At 43.0% G+C, this 16,419-nt stretch overlaps 1 protein-coding gene across 6 annotated transcripts in view; it reads left to right on the forward strand.

The window, feature by feature from the left end:
* Positions 1-16,419, forward strand: part of CPLANE1 (ciliogenesis and planar polarity effector complex subunit 1) — a 144,551-nt gene that overhangs the window by 87,115 nt on the left and 41,017 nt on the right. For all 6 annotated transcript variants that reach the window (XM_056546351.1, XM_056546360.1, XM_056546362.1 and 3 more), the window contains 7 exons: positions 635-717; positions 825-892; positions 2,206-2,437; positions 5,212-5,502; positions 7,820-8,452; positions 13,039-13,148; positions 14,104-14,215. In XM_056546351.1, coding sequence (XP_056402326.1) covers positions 635-717; positions 825-892; positions 2,206-2,437; positions 5,212-5,502; positions 7,820-8,452; positions 13,039-13,148; positions 14,104-14,215 — 1,529 coding nt within the window. The remainder of the gene's footprint in view (positions 1-634; positions 718-824; positions 893-2,205; positions 2,438-5,211; positions 5,503-7,819; positions 8,453-13,038; positions 13,149-14,103; positions 14,216-16,419) is intronic.

The raw sequence follows: 16,419 nt of genomic DNA on the forward strand, positions 1-16,419 counted from the left end.
ATATTCTAGCCATAGACCTTTTATCCCCTATCCAAAGGATAGGGAATAAGATGTGTGATGGCGGGAGTGGGTGGTCACCACTGGGACCCTCTACTATCTCCGTGCACCTCCCTGACATTTTGTGGCGGGCTGCTGCTCCAGTCTCGGAAACCTCTGTGTTTTTGGGACTAGAGACGTGATGTCACGCCACGCCCCCTCCATTTATGTCTATGGGAGGGGGCGTGACGGCCGTCACGCCCCCTCCCATAGACATGAATGGAGGGGGCATGGTGTGACGTCACAAGGGGAAGCGGCGTGACATCACGTCTCTAGTCCCAAAAACACAGAGGTTTCCGAGACTGGAGCAGCAGCCCGCCACAGAATGTCAGGGAGGTGCACGGAGATCGCGGAGGGTCCCTGTGGCGCCCCCCCCACTCCCGTGATCACACATATTATTCTCTATCCTTTGGATAGGGGATAAAATGTCTATGGCTGGATTACCCCTTTAACGCCGAGAAGGAAAACTCTGTCACACATGGTGGTTGTGGTGCCGCCAAATAGCCCCTATACCTCTAGAATGTATATAAAGCACTGATGAGTGGCAATAGAACCATAGGATGACGCACTAATGTTCAAAATCCTCTTTGTTTGCAAGATGACCAAGGAGAAGAAGAAAGTGACACCCAAAGAAGCTTGAAGATTTCCGTCAGTATCCGTCCTGTACTACGAGAGTCAGAGGTGAGTTCTGAATCACTAGTCACTGTCTATGATCGTAACCAATGGGGAATATCGGTTATGACCATGGTCACTACCTACTCCAAAAGTTATGATGTTCTTCTCTGCAGAACCTGCCTCCTGACTCTACACATCAAGCTCCAGAACCTGAGGAACCGAAAATAAGAGAAGTGTCACAGTGAGTGCCAAACTCTTCACCTCCCCAATATCCAGAACCATTTGTAGGTTTTTATCACTGTTGTCTCAGAGGTTGTCGGTAATGAAAATCTCAAAAGTTTGGGCTAAAGGGTTTCAGGGAATTTAGCAAAGAACCCCATAGACAAATGCAAAACTTTTATAAGGGTAGGGTCACACGTAACGGATTTGCAGCGTATTGTACACTGCGGATCCGCCAGTGACCTGACCCATTTTGTGCCTCCAGCTGTTGCCAAGCCCCAAATCTCCATTCCCCCTGCCTTGTCCCACCGCTTGCCTGCAGGCCAGGGGCGGGACAAGGTAGGAGGAATGGGTATGGGGGCTTGGCAACAGCTGGAGGCACAAAATGGGTTGGCCACGCCCCCTCGTGACATCATGGCATGCCCCGTTGTGACGTCACGCCATACCCCCTCCATTCTTGTCTATGGGAGGGGGCGTGACTGCCGTCACGCCCCCTCCCATAGACAGGAATGGAGGGGGTGGGGTGTGACGTCAAAAGGGGGCATGGCGTGATGTCACAATAGGTCATTTTCTGAACTCTTCTTCATATAAACTGCTCGAAGAGGGGTTTCTTAGTACCTAAATGTACCCCTCAATAATTTCCATGTGGCAACCATCATAGATGGGAGTGTGTGTGTGTGTATGTGTGTATGTATATATATATGTGTGTATATATATATATATATATATATATATATATATATATGTGTATATATATATATATATATATATATGTGTATATATATATATATATATATATATGTATATGTATATATATATATATATATATTAATATATATATATATATATATATTAATATATATATATATTAATATATATATATATATATATATAATTTTTTATATATATATATTCCTGCACATTGATTTGAATTGTCGGCAGAAACCATTCACCTATCGCACGACTGGAGAGTTGTATTTGTCCCCTCATTAAAGCTTGGTGATATATATATATTTTTTAGCCAGTGTCCCTTTAAGACTTTCCTGCACATTGATTCCTTTCAGTGCACACAGGAAGGTGTAGATCCTGGGCTTCCACAGTTGCCTTGGTTGCTCTGGAGATGATAAACAAACATGTAATGACTGCAGGGTGTAATTGTATTAAAGGGACAGGACTGGGGGATCTAGTGGTATGATTCCAGTATAACCTAGTGTCAGCAGTATATACACAGATGACAGCACATGGAGTATACAGGTAAAGCAATGATCTATGCGTTTTATGTTTGTTCCTGATCTTTTGATCAGTCACTTTGTTTTTGGTTGTTTTCTTTCCCAGATTAAGGGAACTCCCTGTTCCTTCTGGATGTACCCCTCCGGCCCCCCAACCCCCTGTTCCTGCTGGATGTACTCCTCCAGCCCCCCAGCCGGGCCATTTCCTCCTGCCTCCTGCTCCTACCACTGATCGGACAGAACCTACTAATCCTAATGGAGGCCAAAACCCTCAACTGGTCACCAGCTCCGAAGCCGTCAGACAACTTCTTCAAGACGAAATGTTTAGACTCCTTCAGGTAGACTTGTTAGATAAGGTCTCAGGTAGAGATAATGGGGGGAAATTCATCAAGAGTGGTGTAGGTGCTCATCTTTTTATAACATTAATTTGTGGTGGAAACTGTGTACTTGCGCCAAATTTATTAAGTGGTGCACGGCATGTGATGATAAATATGGTGCTAAACGCATTTCTTACTTTAGTACTCCACTTGGAGCCCCCTCTGTGACTTTTTAACCCATGCAACAAAATGTGTGACTTTTTAAAGGGGTATTCCTGCCTTATACATCTTATCCTAGATAGGGGATAAGATGTCTGATCGTAGGGGTCCCGCCGCTGGGACCTCTTGCGATCTGGTTGCAGCCCCCGAGATGTGACACTTTTTTTGCAGTGTTATAGCCCCCATAGGGGACTGTAAAATTGCACACACTGATTTCCTTCACTGATCAATGCTTTGTTATACAATAGCATTGATCAGTGTTATCGCCGCTTGGCTGCTCCTGCCTGGATCTCAGGCACGGAGCAGTCATTCGGCGATCGGACACGATTTCACCGCGATGGTCCCGATGGGCCCAACTGAGCTGTCTGGAGTGTATTTTTGTAACTTTAGACGCGGCGATCATCTTTGAACGTCACGTCTAAAGTGTTAATAGCGCGCGGCACCCCGATCGGTAATATGCCCTGTTAGCCACGGGTCACGCCCATTGTTAGAGGCCGGGCCTGACCCGCTTGTGGCCCCACGTTATAGAAAGGGAGCGGGCGAAGGGCGTACAGGTACGCCCTTTTTCCACAACAGGTTAAAGGTGTTATCCAGCAGGAGGAGGGATTTATCAAAACTATGGCCATTGTGTGGGATATAAAAAAATAAAATGTATTTACCTCCAGTCATCTTTTTTCTGAGCTGTAACCTGACTGTCATCCCTAACGTCCCATACTGTCACTCGGCAACTCGCGATTTGGGACACATTGGGCCCGACAGTCATGCGTCCTGCTCTGTGATCATCTTCCTAAACTGCAGCATGAGTCCTGGAGGTGACTAAAGGTTTACATTTTTTAAATCATTGTTTTCCAAAAAAAAAAAAACTTAAAAAAACTCCTGCAGGATAAACCCCTTTAACCCCTTAAGTTAGTTTAAAAAAATAAGTGAAAGAAGAAAGACCCCTTTTCCCCATTTTAAAAAGGCTTAATAAATTATAAACATATTTGCTATCGCCGCGTGCGTAAATGTCCGAACTATAAAAATATAATGTTAATCCCGTATGGCGAACGGTGTAAATGTAAAATAAAAAGGCCAACATTTCAGCTTTTTGGTCACATCACATTTAAAAAAAATAATGCATTAAAAGCGATCAAAAAGTCACATATATGCCAAAGTGGTACTAAAAAATACAACAGATCACGGTGCAAAAAAACTAGGCCTCATACATCCCGTATACAAAATAACAAGTTAGAGGTGGTACTCCGGCACTAAGACATCTTATCCCCTATCCAAAGGATAGGGGATAAGATGCCTGATCCCGGGGGTCCCGCCGCTGGGGACCCCAGTGATCTTTCACGCAGCACCCCGTTACCATCAGCCCCCAGAGCATGTCCGCTCTGGGTCTGATGACTGCCGATCACGGGGCCGGAGTATTGTGAAGTCACAGCTCCGCCCCCTTGATATGTCATGCTCCGCCCCCTCAATGCAAGCCTATGGGAGGGGGCGTGACAGCTGTATGCTACAGAGGAATTTTATTTTTGAATTTCCTTTCTGTCTGACCACAGTGCTCTCTGCTGACACCTCTGTCCGTGTCAGGAACTGTCCAGAACAGCATAGGTTTGCTATGAGGATTTTCTCCTGCTCTGGACAGTTCCTGATACGGGCATCAGGTGTCAGCAGAGAGCACTGCGGACAAGACAAAAAAGAAATTCAAAAATAAAGAAATTTCCTCTGTAGCATACAGCTGCTAATATGTACTGGAAGGGTAAAGATTTTTTAATAGAAGTCATTTACAAATCTGTTTAATTTTCTGGCACCAGTAGATTAAAAAAAAAAATGTTTTCCACCGGGGTTAATAAAAAGAAATAAATAAATAGTCTAAAGATGCACAGGATAGATCAGTTTGCCTGAGCCGCTGTTATAAATCTGGCACCTTCCTAGTCTGGTTGTCTAGGTTTGCACTGTCTAAGGCTGGGTTCACACTACGTTTTCTCCCGTACGGGAGCGCATACGGCAGGGGGGAGCTAAAACCTCGCGCTCCCGTATGTCATTCATTTCAATGAGCCGGCCGGAGTGAAACGTTCGGTCCGGTCGGCTCATTTTTGCGCCGTATGCGCTTTTACAACCGGACCTAAAACTGTGGTCAACCACGGTTTTAGGTCCGGTTGTAAAAGCGCATACGGCGCAAAAATGAGCCGACCGGACCGAACGTTTCACTCTGGCCGGCTCATTGAAATGAATGACATATGGGAGCGCATACGAAGGCATACGGAAGCGCGAGGTTTTAGCTCCCCCCTGCCGTATGCGCTCCCGTATGGGAGAAAACGTAGTGTGAACCCACCCTAAGACTGTATTAGTAAATTTCTTTCACTATATCAGTATTTTTCAACTAGTGTGCCACCAGCTGTTGCAGAACTACAATTCCCATAATGTTGGGAGTTGTAGTTTTACAACAGCTGGAGGCATCCTGGTTGGGAAACACTGCACTTTTCCAGTGGTGGAAATGAAATCTGTAGCACCATACCGGGAGGGTTGTCCACTGTTTCCATCTCTCAGATCAGCGGCTGCAGGTTTTCTCTTATCTGTTTATTTCCCAGCTTCAGCAAATAAACTTCATGGGACTAATGCAAGTGGTGGGGTCGTCGTTCGCAGCTATGCCAGCGCTGCAGCACGTCCTGGAGCAAACTGCACAGATCAGGAGTCCAATGATGAACCCCATGGGTGAACGCTCTGCACTGCAGGTTATTCCTCAGGCTCCATCACAAAACGAACCTGCAGAACCTGTGCCAGACACACAGCGGGAGAAGGTCGTAGGGCAGACAGACAGCGCAGTCACTGCGGCCGAAAAAACGGCCAGAACGGAGCCGAATAACAAGGAGAATCTGCAGGTATCGTGTTCTGTCTTCTCATTGCTGCCTTTGGATAGAATTATGTAAGAAATAAGAAACATAAACCATGTCATGCATTTTAATAATGCATATTATTATTAAATTTTTTTTTTTGCTTTGCCGGCCCTCACTAGGGTCTGATCCGTATTCAGCATTGTTAACCCTGTTTTTGCACTTTCGTTTTTTCCTCCTTACCTTTTAAAAAATCATAACCCTTTCAATTTTGCACCTAAAAAACCATATGAGGGCTTATTATTATTTATTTATTTTTTTTTTTTTGCGCCACCAATTCTACTTTGTAATGACATCAGTCATTTTACCCAAAAAATCTACAGCAAAACGGGGAAAAAAAATCATCGTACGACAAAATTGAAGAGAAAACGCCATCATTTTGTAAATTTTGGGGGCTTCCGTTTCTACGCAGTACATTTTTCGGTAAAAATTACACTTTATCCATACGATTAAAATGATACCCTACTTATATAGGTTTGATTTTGTCGTACTTCTGGAAAAAATCATAACTACATGCAGGAAAATGAAAATTGTCCTCTTCTGACCCCTATAACTTTTTTATATTTTTGCGTACGGGGCTGTAGGAGTGCTCATAATTTGCGCCGTGATCTGAAGTTCTTACCGGTACCAATTTTGTTTTGATTCACTAATTAATTTTGATCGTTTTTTATTCGATTTTTTATGGTATAAAAAGTGACCAAAAATACTCTATTTTGGACTTTGGAATTTTTTTTGCGCGTACGCCATTGACCGTGTGGTTTGTTTAATGATATATTCTTACAGTTCACATATACCACATATGTTTATATTTATTAGGTTTATATATTTTTTTTATATGGAGTTTGGGAAAAGGGGGATTATTTAAACTTTTCATAAGGAAGGGGTTAATGTGCGTGTCTTTTAAACTTTTTTATTTATTTATTTTTTTACACTTTTAGTCCCCTTTTAGGAGGAATCATTTGATTCCTTATACAGATCAATTTGGTTCCATAGAACCACATTGATCTGTGTGCTCTGTGCTTCATTGACAAAGCCTGGTCTTGCCAGGCTTTGTCATTCTTAGTGCAGGAGCTGGCACTACAGGAGAGGTAAGCCCTCAGGCTACCTCAGAAGTGGATAACCCCCCCCCCCCCCAATCGTGCTGTGGGTGGGCGATCCACCACACTGGACCACCGGGGACAGCGGCGATTACATGAGTTAAAGCCGCCCGCGGCGATCGCTGCATGTCTGCTATTACTGCCGGCTACAGGAATCAGCTGGGGGCCGGCCGGTATGACGTGGGCTCGAGTCGGGAGCCCACGCCATGCCCCGTTAGCGGCACATGGACGAGTATACACATCCATGGTCGTTAACGGGTTAGGCAAGGCACCTGAAGTAGGTGTAGTCCAGCAGACATCATGTATATACCAACCAGTATTATAGTAGTTGTCAGCTACTGGATCGGCCCTTAAATGGGCACTCTTGTTAAAACTAATTTTTGCTATTACACTCCTTATGGTAAATAATAAATGTTTCTAATGTACTTTGTTTAAAAAAAAAAAAAATAGATTTCTATGTAATTTTTTTTTTTTTTTTTGTATTTAAAAAAAGCTGCCACTGGGTGTCTCCCTACCTGTCCAGAGCACATTTCCCCCCATTTCTTGCACAGACTTTGGACTCCTGCTGGCATGGAAAAAGTCCAAAATCAAGAAGTGGTGGTTGGGGGGTGGGGGTGCAGTCTTATCCAATCATAGCTCATCTCACACTGAACTTCTCTGGGCTGTGTGTATCAGAGTGAGGGAGGAAGTTCTCCCCTGTATGGCTTCAGATGATGTCACGCCTGCTGGGGAACGCCCCTTCCCAGTCTGTGAATCTGACTGAGACTGAGCAGAAAATACAGAGTGATATCAAGGTAGAAAACTGAAAAATAATAAAAATAAAGGCAGGGGGTGGTTTATCATGGTGGGGCAGTGAACTGAGAGGATTATAAAATTTAACAAGATCATGACAGGTACTCTTTAAAGAAGTGATAGCCTATAAGTATTTCTTTCCAGTTAAGCACATTCTTTTTGTAGTGATAAATTCAGAAGTACAGCATGTTCCCTGATGAACAATGCATGAATAGGCCTACTTAGCACCTAGCAACAGGTACTGCCAACAGTGAAGGACACTACTTAAGGTCCAGAAGTGCCTAGGACACAAACGCCCCTCGTGTTCACAGAGGAGAGATGGCTGCTGGTGTGGGGGAGGTTGGGGTGGGCTGACATACGACAACTGTGATTTCAGCCACCATTTATACTACATTTTACTCATATTTCCTGTGCAGAAACTTCCAGAGCTCCACATTCCTCCCAGCCAGGTTAACACTGAAGGAAAGATCGCGGCAAGGTTGGGATTACTAAGCACTGCTCCTCCACATGGGCTGCCCTTAATAACGCCTCCATCCGGACCACACAAGACTCCATCTCTCATCAGATCTCCAGCTACAAAGAACCACAATGGATTTCCACTACTGAAACTGCAGTCAGAGCCCCAGATGTTACCACTGAGACCCCCAGTGAGGGAAGAGTGGGCACCGCTTAGCTCTGCCCCGAGGATGCCGGCACCTGTATCCTCCCATATAACCCAGCGCATAGGTGCCGGTGATGCCAGTAGTACCCCAAATTGGGCAGAAGCTGTGAGCAGAGGACCCCCAATACATCAGTCCAGTTCACAGACAGCCGCTCAGCAGTTCTATAGGGACAGAGACAGAAAAGGAAAACCGCAAATCAGTCTTTTTGGCAGTGAACAGAACAAAGTAGGAATCCCTCTGCTCCACCTGCGCTCAGATCCAGTGCTCTACGTCCCGGCCGTGAAGAAGCCCAGCACCAAAGCTCCAACGTTGTTGCATCTTGTACCGGATCCATCCACGACTTTACCGCTAACATTGCTAAAAACCAACTTACCGCAGCGGATACAGGTGAGTGACAGAACTGCATCATATCTCTGATATAATCAGAAATAGACATTATGGGGGAGATTTATCAAAACCCGTCCAGAGGAAAAGTTGTTGAGTTGCCCATAGCAACCAATCAGATCGCTTCTTTCATTTTGCAGAGGCCTTTTCAAAAATGAAAGGAGCGATCTGATTGGTCGCCATTTGCAACTGTTTAACTTTTCCTCTGGACTGGTTTTGATAAATCTGCCCCTATATTCCTGACGGCCAGTATGACCTCCCTGACAGCTTCCATTAGGGTTATCACCCAGCATTTTTTTTCAGAGGCAGGGGTTGGTTTTTGGCTTCCATGTTGATAGTCAGAGAACCTGTTTTTTTGGGTAGTAAGGCTGAAACCAATTCAGAAATAAATTTCTCACTCATATCATTGGGGAACACAGAAGACTGTGGGTATATGTTGCTGCCACTAGGAGGCGACACTTAGCAAGAAAAACAAAGTCCATAAAGAAACACTCGGCACTGCTCATAAACTCCGGCTTCTCATGCATTAAACCTTCCATAGACAGCTACACACTGCTCCGCAACCTTCTATCCCTGGGGGGCTCAAATCCACGTGAAACCAGTCTTCAGCAATGCAGAAATGAAGATGAATGATTTATTCACAGAGTGTAAAAATTCATACATGGCATGGGGAGAGCACAGACGCCACAGCTCTCCCCATGCCATGTATGTATTTTTGCACTTTCTGTGAATTAAAGGGGTACTCCGGTGAAAACTTTTTTTCATTTTTTTTTTTTTTTTATCGACTGGTGCCAGAAAGTTAAACAGATTTGTAAATTACTTCTATTAAAAAATCTTAATCCTTCCTGTACTTATAAGCTGCTGAATACTACAGCGGAAATTATTTTCTTTTTGAAACACAGAGCTGTCTGCTGACATCATGAGCACAGTGCTCTCTGCTGACATCTCTGTCCATTTTAGGAACTGTCCAGAACAACATATGTTTGCTATGGGGATTTCCTTTTACTCTGGACAGTTCCTAAAATGGACAGAGATGTCAGCAGAGAGCACTGTGCTCATGATGTCAGCAGACAGCTCTGTGTTTCAAATGGAAAAGAATTTCCACTGTAGTATTCAGCAGCTAAAAAGTACAGGAAGGATTAAGATTTTTTAATAGAAGTAATTTACAAATCTGTTTAACTTTCTGGCACCAGTTGATTTAAAAAAAAAAAAAAAAAAGTTATTCACCGGAGTACCCCTTTAATCTACCTTCACATCTGGAACCTGGTGAGTGCCATTCATTATCTTTTCTGCTAGCTCCTCCTGAACAGCCTGCACCCCTCCTGCATACAGTGAGATGATCAGTTTTAGCTTAGTGTCCATAGGAGGCAGACCTGTCCTGTATTTTTTTAAATTTAGTTTTGTTTTATTTTCCTTTTTAGGTGGTGATTGAGTTTAATCTTCTCATCTTATTCAGTGGGACCATCAGTTTGGATGGCCAGACTAGATGCAATCCCCCCTGAGGGTGCTAGAGTCCTTAGCCATATAGTGGTTCTTATTAACGGGAGGGTGAAAGCAAGGAGCAGAAGCACTCAGTACTGTTGACTCTCGGGTCTGATCCCCTGCCTCTTCCGCTTCCCTGCCTCCCCTATTTATACATCTTATCCCCTATCCAAAGGTGCTTTGTAGGTGCTTTTTCCAGTTGCCCCCCCCCCCTCCCCATGCAGAAAGAATCCCTGGTAGTGCTATGTTCTTGTTCCCTCCCTCGGGGGACTGCTTTTGGACGTCCTTCGGTCTTCTGTGTCCCACCAAGTTCATTGGGGATAAAACTTTCATCCATATTTTTCTTCTGGACTTGGGATATCTACTGGTTCTTCTGAATGAGCTTCTCTTATCCTCGAGAGGCCAGACCCCTTATAGGGCTCCTATAACTATAGACTCATCTTAGGGTTCCTATTACTGCAGATTCATCTTAGGGTTCCTATTACTACAGACTCATTCTAGGGTTCCTATTACTACAGACTCATTCTAGGGTTCCTATTACTACAGACTCATTCTAGGGTTCCTAGTACTACAGATTCATTCTAGGATTCCTATAACTATAGACTCATTCTAGGGTTCCTGTTACTAAAGACCCATCTTAGGGTTCCTATTACTGCAGCCTCATTCTAGGTTCCTATCACTACAGACTAATCTTAGGGTTCCTATTACTGCACACTCATCTTAGGGTTCCTATTACTGCAGATTCATCTTACGGTTCCTATTACTACAGACTAATTCTAGGGTTCCTATTACTGCTGACTCATTCTAGGGTTCCTATTACTACAGACTCATTCTAGGGTTCCTAGTACTACTGACTCATTCTAGGGTTCCTAGTACTACAGATTCATTCTAGGGTTCCTATAACTATAGACTCATTCTAGGGTTCCTGTTACTAAAGACTCATCTTAGGGTTCCTATTACTGCAGACTCATCTTAGGGTTCCTATTACTGCAGACTCATCTTAGGGTTCCTATTACTGCAGACTCATTCTAGGGTTCCTATTACTGCAGACTCATTCTAGGGTTGCTATTACTGCAGACTCATCTTAGGGTTCCTATTACTGCAGACTCATTCTAGGGTTCCTATTACTGCAGACTCATTCTAGGGTTCCTATTACTACAGACTCATCTTAGGGTTGCTATTACTACAGACTCATCTTAGGGTTCATATTAATGCAGACTCATCTTAGGGTTCCTATTACCACAGACACATCTTAGGGTTCCTATTACCACAGACTCATCTTAGGGTTCCTATTACTACAGACTATTCTTGGGGTTCCTATTACTACAGCCTCATCTTAGGGTTCCTATTACTGCAGACTCATTCTAGGGTTCCTATTACTACAGACTCTTTCTAGGGTTCCTAGTACTACAGACTCATTCTAGGGTTCCTAGTACTACAGATTCATTCTAGGATTCCTATAACTATAGACTCATTCTAGGGTTCCTGTTACTAAAGACCCATCTTAGGGTTCCTATTACTGCAGCCTCATTCTAGGTTCCTATCACTACAGACTAATCTTAGGGTTCCTATTACTGCACACTCATCTTAGGGTTCCTATTACTGCAGATTCATCTTACGGTTCCTATTACTACAGACTAATTCTAGGGTTCCTATTACTGCTGACTCATTCTAGGGTTCCTATTACTACAGACTCATTCTAGGGTTCCTAGTACTACAGATTCATTCTAGGGTTCCTATAACTATAGACTCATTCTAGGGTTCCTGTTACTAAAGACTCATCTTAGGGTTCCTATTACTGCAGACTCATCTTAGGGTTCCTATTACTGCAGACTCATCTTAGGGTTCCTATTACTGCAGACTCATTCTAGGGTTCCTATTACTGCAGACTCATTCTAGGGTTCCTATTACTGCAGACTCATCTTAGGGTTCCTATTACTGCAGACTCATTCTAGGGTTCCTATTACTGCAGACTCATTCTAGGGTTCCTATTACTACAGACTCATCTTAGGGTTGCTATTACTACAGACTCATCTTAGGGTTCATATTAATGCAGACTCATCTTAGGGTTCCTATTACCACAGACACATCTTAGGGTTCCTATTACCACAGACTCATCTTAGGGTTCCTATTACTACAGACTATTCTTGGGGTTCCTATTACTACAGCCTCATCTTAGGGTTCCTATTACTGCAGACTCATTCTAGGGTTCCTATTACTACAGACTCTTTCTAGGGTTCCTAGTACTACAGACTCATTCTAGGGTTTCTAGTACTACATATTCATTCTAGGGTTCCTATTACTGCAGGCTCATCTTAGGGTTCCTATTACTGCAGGCTCATCTTAGGGTTCCTATTACTGCAGACTCATTCTAGGGTTCCTAGTACTACAGACTCATTCTAGGGTTTCTAGTACTACATATTCATTCTTGGGTTCCTATAACTATAGACTCATTCTAGGGTTCCTATTACTGCAGGCTCATCTTAGGGTTCCTATTACTGCAGACTCATTCTAGGGTTCCTAGTACTACAGACTCATTCTAGGGTTTCTAGTACTACATATTCATTCTAGGGTTCCTATAACTATAGACTCATTCTAGGGTTCCTATTACTGCAGGCTCTTCTTAGGGTTCCTATTACTGCAGACTCATTCTAGGGTTCCTATTACTACAGACTCATCTTAGGGTTGCTATTACTACAGACTCATCTTAGGGTTCATATTAATGCAGACTCATCTTAGGGTTCCTATTACCACAGACTCATCTTAGGGTTCCTATTACTACAGACTATTCTTGGGGTTCCTATTACTACAGCCTCATCTTAGGGTTCCTATTACTGCAGACTCATTCTAGGGTTCCTATTACTACAGACTCATTCTAGGGTTCCTATTACTACAGACTCATTCTAGGGTTACTATTACTTTTAGTGTTTGTTTCAGGCTCAGGCTGTGCGGGAGGAGCTAACACTTTTCTAGCTTAGTGTCGACAGCATATACTTGCTATCTTCTGTGTCCCCCAATGAACTATGCGATAGAAGGATTTTAGAGGTGTGTAACACAAAAATCCTTTTTTTTTTTTTTTTTTTTTATGAATCTTTTTTTTTTCCCAGACTGATGATCAGAGAAGAGATCCTGGACAGAATGTAGAAAATCGTCTGCAGTCAAAAGCAAACATCCTGCCTTCTGAGGAAGAGACAAAAGCAGAGGATAGTATCAAAAGGTACCGATCATGGGGGGAGGGGGGAATGTGAAATTGGGGGGCAGAAATGAAATGGGAGAGATTGAACATAAAAGGAGAACAATAACAACAAGAAATGGGAACAATAACAAATCAGAAACCGTACTGTCTATGTGTTTCTATTATTCTAATGCTTCAGTATGGACGGGGATGCATGCAGGGATAGGAGTGTGTGTATATGGGCCCTTGTGCATGGTAAGGCCCAAAGATCACCACATAAGAAGACACATTTATTATAAGTCAGAAGACCACCCCCTTACCCATGCCAGACTTTGTGTGATTGTTTTTCAATACACTATATGTTATCTGACCACCTGAGTGGTCATGTTCTTTTGTTAAGACCACCTCCATAGTAGACCACTTATCTATGCCGTCTTGTGTGGTCTTCTCAAAGAGGTTTCACAGTATATTGAAAAGAGGAGTCAGCATCAATTTTAACACTCCAATCACAATATACATGGATGCAGTACCACATAAGACAGTGTTTCCCAACCAGGGTGCCTCCAGCTTTGGCCAAACTACAACTCCCAGCATGCCCGGACAGCCAAAGGCTGTCCGGGCATGCTGGGAGTTGTAGTTTGGCCACAGCTGGAGGCACCCTGGTTGGGAAACACTAACATAAGACATACATGTACTTTTATGATTCATGTTTATTTTTCTCAGAGATATTCAGTATACATAAATGATGAACATTCGGAATACACAGCGTTTATGTACAGACTGACAGGTCAGTTTTGGGGAGGGGGTGTGGTTTATAATTTCCTGAGTGACCTAATTTCATTTAATTTTTTTCGCACAAGACTTAGCTTGCGCAAAAGAAAGTGTGCAATTTCGCCACTCTGCTCTGGCTCGGGGAATTTAAAAAAAGGACCCTTCTAACATGTAGGAATTGTGTAAACTGGAGTACCCCTTTAACATGGTTTATACTTTTATTTAGGAAAAAACGCCGCACTTTAAAGGAGAAGAAGGAGAAGGTGGCGTCTGTTACATTCCGTCTGGAAGACTCGATAATTGCACCTAACAATCTTGACGAGGTTGCGCGATCTGAGGTACGCCATTTTGGTTTTTCCTGTCATTCTTGAAATTCACAGGCAACTTAAACTGAGAATTTCCCAACTTTCTGAAATACAGCACGTTTCACTATTCATTAACCCCTTAAGGACTCAGCCCATTTCGGCCTTAACCCCTTAACGACGCAGGATGTATATTTACGTCCTGCGCCGGCTCCCGCGATATGAAGCGGGGTCGCGCTGCGACCCCGCATCACATCGTGTCGGTCCCGGAGCTCGTCAACGGCCGGGACCCGCAGCCGATCGCGGCAATGTGCGGTATTAACCCTTTAGAAGCTGACCGCCGCTTCTAAAGTGAAAGTGAAACTATCCAGGCTAGTCAGTTGGGCTGTTTGGGACCGCCGCAGTGAAATTGCGGCTTCCCGAACAGCTTACAGGACACCAGGAGGGCCCTTACCTGCCTCCTCTGTGTCCGATTGACGAATAACTGCTCCGTGCCTGAGATCCAGACAGGAGCAGTCAAGCGCCGATAACACTGATCACAGGCGTGTTAATGCACACCAGTGATCCTATGGGACCTATAACACAGCAAAAAAAAAGTTAAAAAATAGTGTTAATAAAGGTCATTTAACCCCTTAACTAATAAAAGTTTGAATCGCTCCCCTTTTCCCATAAAAAAAAGTGTAAATAAAAATAAACATATGTGGTATCGCCGCGTGCGTAAATGTCCGAACTATAAAAATATATCGTTAATTAAACCGCACGGTCAATGGTGTACACGTAAAAAAATACCAAAGTCAAAAAAAGCGTATTTTGGTCACTTTTTATACCATTAAAAAATTAATAAAAAGTGATCAAAAAGTCCGATCAAAACAAAAATCATACCAAAAAAAACTTCAGATCACAGCACAAAAAATGAGCCATCATACCGCCCTGTACGTGGAAAAAAAAAAAGTCTGTACCAAAAAAAACTTCAGATCACGGCGCAAAAAATTAGCCCTCATACCGCCCTGTACGTGGAAAAATAAAAAAGTTATAGGGGTCAGAAGATGACATTTTTAAACGTATAAATTTTCCTGCATGTAGTTATGATTTTTTTCCGGAAGTACGACAAACTCAAACCTATATAAGTAGGGTATCATTTTAACCGTATGGACCTACAGAATAATAAGGTGTCATTTTTACCGAAATATGCACTGCGTAGAAACGGAAACCTCAAAAATTTACAAAATGGCGTTTTTTCTTCGATTTTGCCGATTTTCTTCGATTTTTTCCGTTTCGCGTGAATTTTTGGGTAAAATGACTAATGTCACTGCAAAGTAGAATTGGTGACGCAAAAAAAAAGCCATAATATGGATTTTTAGGTGGAGAACTGAAAGGGTTATGATTTTTAAAAGGTAAGGAGGAAAAAACGAAAGTGCAAAAACTGAAAAACCCTGCGTCCTTAAGGATTTTTACGTTTTCGTTTTTTCCTCCTCGCCTTCAAAAAACAAGCCCTCATACTAGTCTGTGGATGAAAATATAAAAGAGTTTTTTGCGCGACCAAAAAACAGGTAATTATAAAACCGGGGATGGGGGAGGCAATGGGGACGAGGCGGTGTGGTGGGGGGTGCGATGCGGGGGGGGCGGTCGCGGTGTGGTGCGGCGGGTCGGGGGGGGGGGGGGTTTGGGTCACGGTGTGTAGGGGCGGGGCATTATCGGCTTATCGGCAAGGTAATTGCCGATAACGATAATGCCCAAAATCGTGATTATCGGCCGATCCCTAGTCAATATGATTAAAATGATACCCATGAAGATATACTTTTCTATTACTGTAGCGCTTTAAATAAATCGCAAACTGTTGGACCAAAATAGTACATTTAAAATCCCCCTATAACTTTTTCATTTTTCAGTATAAGCGGCGGTATGAGGGCTCATTTTTTTGCACTGTGATCTGTACCTTTTTATTGATACCATATTTGCTTATATAAAACTTTTAATACTTTTTTTAATAAATTTTTTTGGAATAAAATGTTATAAAAAAGCAGCTGTTTTGGACTTTTTTTTTCGCTCACGCCGTTCACCGTACGGTATCATTGATGTTTTATTTTAATAGGTGGGATATTTACGCACACGGCGATACCAAATATGTATAAAGTATTTTTTTTTTTTTACACATTTTGGGGGTGAAATAGGGAAAATAGGACAATTTACGTTTTTATTGGGGGAGGGGGTTTTTCAATTTTTTTTTACTTTTATTTTTT

Source organism: Hyla sarda, chromosome 1 (genome assembly GCF_029499605.1).
Source record: "Hyla sarda isolate aHylSar1 chromosome 1, aHylSar1.hap1, whole genome shotgun sequence".
NCBI classification, from domain to species: Eukaryota; Metazoa; Chordata; class Amphibia; order Anura; family Hylidae; genus Hyla; species Hyla sarda.